Genomic DNA, 6,641 nt, shown 5'->3' with positions numbered 1-6,641 from the left:
TGTGAATATACAGAAAAAGCTCTTTCTAGTTTGTTCTTCCTATGGAAAGACAAAGGAGAAGAATTTGCATGATATGGACCACCTGGGGTCCCTTGTTCTAGCTGATCTGTGGTCGTGTCAGTTCCAACCATAGGACCCAAGCCTGGAACCTGCAGGCTTTAGGATACAATGCTGTTGATTTTCCTTCTGCTCTTCCTGTAGTAGCCGCTATAGTGGGATAAGTATCTTTTAGGGTGTAACTACCCAGCTATAGTGGCCCCTTTCTGCTCTCTGCAGTTTTTAATTTTTGAAGAAGAGGGGCAGTAAGAATTTGAGGGAGAATTGCTGTGTGATTTGGGAGGAAAAGTAGAAATGAGATGATGGTGGCTGAATGGAGCATCCTGAAAAGGAGGTAACTGGGTTTTAGGGATGTTTTGCTTGCGTGAGAGCTGTTCCTAAATCATATTCCATCAGAAGGGACATAATGATGGAATACCAGGATACCCAGGGAGAAGTGAAGCAGTGATGGTCAGCAGATGGTAACCTCACCACCCACAAGAGAACAATATTTTTGTTCTTTTCCTGCATCGTGATTCCCAGATAAGTTGTGGGACCGGAGCAGGTGTGGCTGGTGCCTTGCACTTGTCTCTGTGCTGTCCCAGCACGCCCATCTGAACTGTAATATTTCTGCAGGGAAACAGTCAACCCTTTGAAGTGAGAACTGACCGGGCGGCAGCTGAATGATGCTGATTCTTTATTTTTTAGCAGAGGTTAAGAAGGGTATCACCTGGGAGCCTAGGCAGCATCGAAGCCCCGCTTTGCTGGGCACTACGTGCAAGTGGACAAGAGATGATTTTTAGCCTAGAAAATGTGCAATCTAAAAACCAAAGAATAATGAAGGCAATGAAGGTAGGACCGTGCTATGAAACGCAAGACAAAAGTGCACGCTTGGCTTGGTAGCACACATCCTGACCAGAAGTTGGGCAAATTTCCCTTGGCCGCTTCTGACCCAGCCCTTAGGTGGTGATGAGTTTGCGATGCTGGGACCCTGGGAGTGCCCCTGTGTTCTGCTGAGGAGGAAAGTGAAAGCTTTGGATGCTTCCTCCTTAGCATTGGTGCTGGGAGGCTGCTGGTGCTGCTTTCTGGATCTGGAAACAATACGAGGAGCCTGGCAGACTACCTGGGCTCCCATCGAGAACAGCAAGGGGAGCCAGCCCCAAGAATGGGCCTTAACACCCCCTGAGAGTAAAAAGAGGGCATGTGGTGAGATGCAGAGAAGGAAAAGAAGGGCAAGGAGAAGAAGGTTGGGTCTGTTGGTGCCGTCTCTTTCAATTTAGCCCCGATTTAGCCCAGAATTTCAGCCTTTCTGCTGTTTGGGAAGGGAAGCAGGGAAGTCTGAGGCTGTATTAGAGAGCTGTCCACCATCCGGCCTGGCGGCCTGTGCTTTCTAGCACACCAGTTCCCAGGGGAGTCTCCAGCCTCTGCATCGTGATGCTTGCTGGCACAGTAACTTCTGCCCTGTCACATCAAGGCCCTGCTCACGGGGCAGAGGTGGGAACAGCAGGAAGGACTGCAAGAGGAGGCAGCCTCCAAAGCTGGAGGCAGGACACAAGACAGGGAAACAGAGGTGGAGTTGGCATGGGAACACACTGACTTCCCACACAGTGGCTTCCAACAATGGAAGAGAAGAACTGCAGATGAAGAGTTTGGGCGGGGCACTGGAAAATATTCCTTGTGCCGGAACCCACCCTGTGAAAGATGCTGCGCCAGAGGTCATGAAAACAGTCATCTGTCCGGTAATTTAATGGGAGCGACACTGATCTCTAAAGTACAGATGGAACGAGGAAGCCTCGTGCATGTGCAGAGAACATGTTTAGGGTTTCATCTACAGGAGAGAGGGTTTTGCATGGGAGAGAAGCTTCTCCGTGTCTTTTCTCCTGTATGGCTCTGCTTGTTAACTTTTCTTGTCACATAAGAGCCCCTCTGTCCCTTCCCATCCGTATCTGATCACGAAGAACTCAACCTAGAGCTGAGGCTACAGGTCACCACCTTGCTCTCACGGGGGGTCCGTGGCAAAAGCTCTTTAACTGCCTTCTCACAAAGGCTGGTTTTATTTTATTAAAGTTCAGAAAACTCAGTCCTCGGAAATGCAGACATGTTGGGTAGAGCCAAGCAATTAGGCGCACCACCTTCAGAAAAACGTCTCTTTCGTTTAATCCAGAGGTGTGGATCTCATGATGCATAGGGCCATTAGGTGAAGACTACGTATGGTGGAACGCTGTTTTCACCCAGTTTAGCTGAAGCTTCAACCCATCTTGGTGTGATTTTGTCAGCTCGTTTGGGAAACCGGGGAAGGAACAACCAGATACTTCCTACACATGTGGAAAGCCCCATCGGCCAGCTGATAGCCTGCCTAGCAGCTCTCCCCGTTACAGGCAGGCTGCGTGATCCTCATCCACGTTGTCAGGATTTTAGGATTGCACGGCTTATTGTGCCGTAGATGGAGTTACATTTCTAGATTTCTTGTGTAACCGGAAAGCTGAACTGGTAGGTGAACTTGGACCACAACACTGGCTATAGGGTACTTAGGGAATACGTGACTTGTTCAGTGCTTGAGCTCTGCAGCTTGCTGAGCAAGGCTGCATCATCTTAAGTAAAATAAAATTACTAGCCTTCTGGGTTAAGAGCTATCATGTTACTACAGAACAAATTAAAAACAGGTACAGCACCCAGAAAGGGAGTTACTATTAGTCTCTAGAGGTGATTGTTATAAACATGAAATTAAAGTTTTCCTTTAGAACCAGAAAAGCCATTTTAAACATTCTTCAAGTCCCCTTCTTGGGCTAATGTTTGATAATATACAAACATGGGAATGTGGCAACCAAAACCAGTGGAAGCTGGTAGAAGAAAAATACCACGAGGGTATAGGCTAGATTTGAATACAGGATGCAGAAAGGTGAGGAGTTGAAATGGAAGAAAAAGCATTTGCGTGGAGCAGCAATACAGTTTATTTGTTAGCACATTAAGGTGCTTTCCTACAGAATTAGCCTCTTAATTCACTGCCAGGGCTGTTGCTCACTTACGTTAATTGAGCAGCAAATGGGGAAAACTACGCACAAGGAAAAGCGTTTGCTTCATTTAACATTCCCGGTTCAACCCAAAAATGTCACATTTGAGGCATAGCTGAAATTTTTTGACGCTTAAAATCATTCAAGACTAATAGCTCTAAACCAGTCTGAAATTAGGAACTTCGGGAAGTGGAATTACAAATTCAAAGATACTGCAAGGCGAGCTCCTCCCTGCAGGAGGCTGGTTTGCGGGAGGCCATGCTTTCTCCTTCCTCCTCCGTGCGTAAGGTGGGAGACTTGTGCTGGCCTTCCAGCAGAAGTCCTGTGCGGCTGCTCAAATCACTCCTGGCTATTTAGAGAGCATCCGTGTCCTAACAGGCATTTGCTTATCAGACCAGCTCTAACCCCGTGCAGGCAGGCATGTCATACGCTGAAGGACCTCAAACTCCTCTTCCTCACCCTACACGAATGTAAAGATATTCACGCCCTCGCAGATGGGGAGTTCACAAGGAATAAAAAAAAAGTTGCAAAAGAAAAGACGAGCTCCAACCATCTTTCAGAAATATATATATATATACACACAGCACGGAAACAGGAGACATAACAAAACAAAATATACTTTATTAAAATTAAGCATGTTAGCACCTCAGTGTAACCTGGAGAAGTGGAAGAGTCCAGCAGTTAACCAGTCCAGCAGGCCGAATGGCTGAACGTCCTGAAGTGCATTCCAATGGTAGAAAAAAATACCACGACTGTTACGACACGCACGTTCTGGAGAAGCTAGGACGCACAACTGGTCTTGTTTGTAAGGGGAGACGTTGTGCTGCCTATTGTCTTGATGGGAGCATAGAGATCTGCTGGACCAATTCCATATGTTAAATCAGATGGTGGAGCAGGTATCTGCTTTCCTTACAAAAAGAAAACCCAAACAAACAAACAAACAAACAAACTCGCCGCTTACTTGACTCGCAGGAGAATCGGTATACCACGAAGCTGAAGTTAAGAGCTACATATCAGATTGGAGAAAATAAATTAAAATGAAATAATGGGAAATACTTAGTACATGAAGAGACCTGTAGTATCCTTACAGTTGGCCATCCAACTCGGTACACATGTTAACAGAAAAACGAGCCATGCATCACACCGCAGGCTGTGACAGCCAACGCCTTTAGCTGAACAGGCTACATAATCAATAGATAAACCTCCCCCTGCCAAATCCCACTGCGCCCTTTTGTTCGGTCATACAGAGTATTGAAACGGACAGTTGTAAAGCTACATTAGCCATTGTTACAAAGATTACAATATTCTCAAACTAACGATACTTTTTACATTTAGAAAATACTTCTATAAAATTTAGTAAAACTGACATCCCGATCTACCGAGTGTAACGCACTCTGCTTGCAGGAGAACGATCTCTCACGCACCCAGCACATGCCTGGGCGTTCCTCCCTCGAATGTCGGTATGGGCACACTGTGGTGAACTGCCTTTTGTTTTCAACAGCCATGGCTAGCGAAGCCGTACCCCCCATTGCCACAGAGCTACACAGGAGCACCAGATACTCGCCTCTTCCTCCTCCTCAGCGCTGAGGTATCTGTTCCCCTGGTTGCCCTGGAAGCACACATTCAGGCCAGCCTTGCTGCCTTCGCTCCACCATCTTTCTAGCCACCGTCGATTTGGTTTCCTGTTGCTGAAAAGCGAATGGACTAATGGCTGGCTAGAAACAGAAACTACACAAGCATTCCACGTAGGTTTGTTACAATACTCTTAAATCTGGGTTTAGAACACGCAAGCACGTTTCAGTAAGGTCTCACCTAATGTACAGGTTATGCGTCATGCCCACTAGTTGAGGATTAGACAGCAAGGGTTTGCAGCCACTGCAGATAAACTCGCTGCGCTTCTGCTTCATCCCGGTTCTCTGAGCAAAAGCTGAGGATTTAAAGTCAGACGTGTTACAAAGCCTCTGTTTCATTAGAGGGAGTTCTTAAGCCAACAAGATAAACTATGGCCGTCAAATGCCACCGGGTTCTGGGTACCAGGTCATAATCCTTACTAGGGTTGAGAGCATGGAGATGCCTGTAACAAATACATATGTACTGCGGAGAAAGCAAAAAACTACATAGTACAAGAGCACTCTTTAATCTGGGGATTCTTTCACGCTAGAAACAGCAGTCTTTTATGGCATCAGTAATTTACTGAAGAAACACATCACCCTGAGAGGGTTTCTAAAGCTTTCCTCATGCCTCTGCTATGCAAGGCCAAACGCAACATCCTTGTTCGTTCCTGTGAAGGGTCCGGTGCCAGCCACGCTTTCAGACACGCCTTCTCCAGGGGGTAGTGTTGCTGCTACCTCACTCGGCGCACAGCCAGAATGTATTTGCTGAAAACTGATACCCTACAGCCACTTCGTAGTGACACGGGTCCCATCGACACTAAAAGAAGCGCTTTCTGCTGCCGCCGGCACCGAGAAGGTGCGAATGGGCCTGGCGTAGACAGGCGGGTGCCCACAGTGCTAGCTCTGGGGTAATGTGGGATGGATAACGGGGCTCAGTGCTGAGCCAACAGCGGCCGCCCCGTCTGGGCAGGGGGATGTGATGGCTGGGGGCTGCTGCGGCAGGGGCAGGAGGGACCGGGCAGGGAGAGTCGGGTGGCCGTGGTGCTGGGGCCTATCCTGTCTCCGCTCTGTCCAGGCACCTCACCGAGGGCGGTGGAGGCTCTGGGGTGGGGAGCCCCGCACCGGGCCGGGCCCCAGCGGCCCTCAGAGGCCGTGGCGCTTGCGGGTGCCAGCGCTGGCAGCGTGGAGCAGCCGGTCCTTCTCACGGATCTCCTCACGGAGCTGGGCCTCGGCCAGGCGCAGGCGACGGATGCTGCCCTTCATCTCCTTCATCTTCACCTCCAGCAGCGCAATGATGTCGCGCTGCTCGTTCAGCTTCCTCAGCAGCTCCTCCGACGTGGTGCCCGACGACAGCGAGTACGAGTGGTCCGGGGGGCCGCCCTCCACCGCTACCTCCTCCCCCCCCACAGCCGCCGGTAGCCTGCCGGGGCCGGGCCCCGCGGTTGCCCCGGGCCCGAGCTCCACCTGCACCGTCAGGTCGATGGGCTTCACGTCCTCGGCCGCGCCCCCTGCCGGGACCTCGGCGGTGGCGGCGGCGGCACCGGGGGGACCCTGCGCGGCAGAGGCGGCGGCGGCGGCGGCGGTGGCGGCAGCGGCGGCGGGGCGGGGGCGGCGGGCGGCCCGCTGCGCCTTGCGCTCGTTGACGCCGCGCAGGGGGAAGATGGTGGGGACCCGCACCAGGTAGGACTTGCGGCCGCCCTGGAAGTGCTCGCTGCAGACGCGGTGGCCCGTGGTGGGCTGGAAGGTGCTGAAGCAGCCGCTGACGCCCGCCCGGGAGACGTTCTTCAGCCAGAGCCGCCGCAGCTCCTCGTCCTTGGGGAAGGTGTAGAAGTGCAGCGCCTTGTCGCGGTGCGAGTTGTTGTAGCAGCCCGGCACGCAGCAGGTGAAGCCCGGCATGGCGGGGCGGCCTCCCGGGGAGGGGGGGACACCCCCGGCGGCGGGGAGAGCGGGCGCGGGGGGGGCCCCCGCCGAACTACAGCTC

At 51.4% G+C, this 6,641-nt stretch overlaps 1 protein-coding gene across 1 annotated transcript; it reads right to left on the bottom strand.

Moving 5' to 3' along the window:
* Positions 1–3,648: 3,648 nt before the first annotated feature.
* On the bottom strand, positions 3,649–6,577 carry THAP11 (THAP domain containing 11). Its single transcript, XM_063334030.1, has one exon. It carries the CDS (start codon positions 6,554–6,556, stop codon positions 5,804–5,806), a length of 753 nt encoding a protein of 250 aa, XP_063190100.1. The 5' UTR covers positions 6,557–6,577; the 3' UTR covers positions 3,649–5,803.
* Between the last annotated feature and the right edge of the window lie 64 nt (positions 6,578–6,641).

The sequence above is a fragment of the Chroicocephalus ridibundus genome, chromosome 4, assembly GCF_963924245.1.
Source record: "Chroicocephalus ridibundus chromosome 4, bChrRid1.1, whole genome shotgun sequence".
Classification (NCBI taxonomy): Eukaryota; Metazoa; Chordata; class Aves; order Charadriiformes; family Laridae; genus Chroicocephalus; species Chroicocephalus ridibundus.
This window is presented reverse-complemented; position numbering and strand designations above follow the sequence as displayed.

Bases quoted from the DNA above. Each gene is read 5' to 3' on its own strand.
- THAP11 (XM_063334030.1), bottom strand. From the start codon at position 6,556: ATGCCGGGCTTCACCTGCTGCGTGCCGGGCTGCTACAACAACTCGCAC.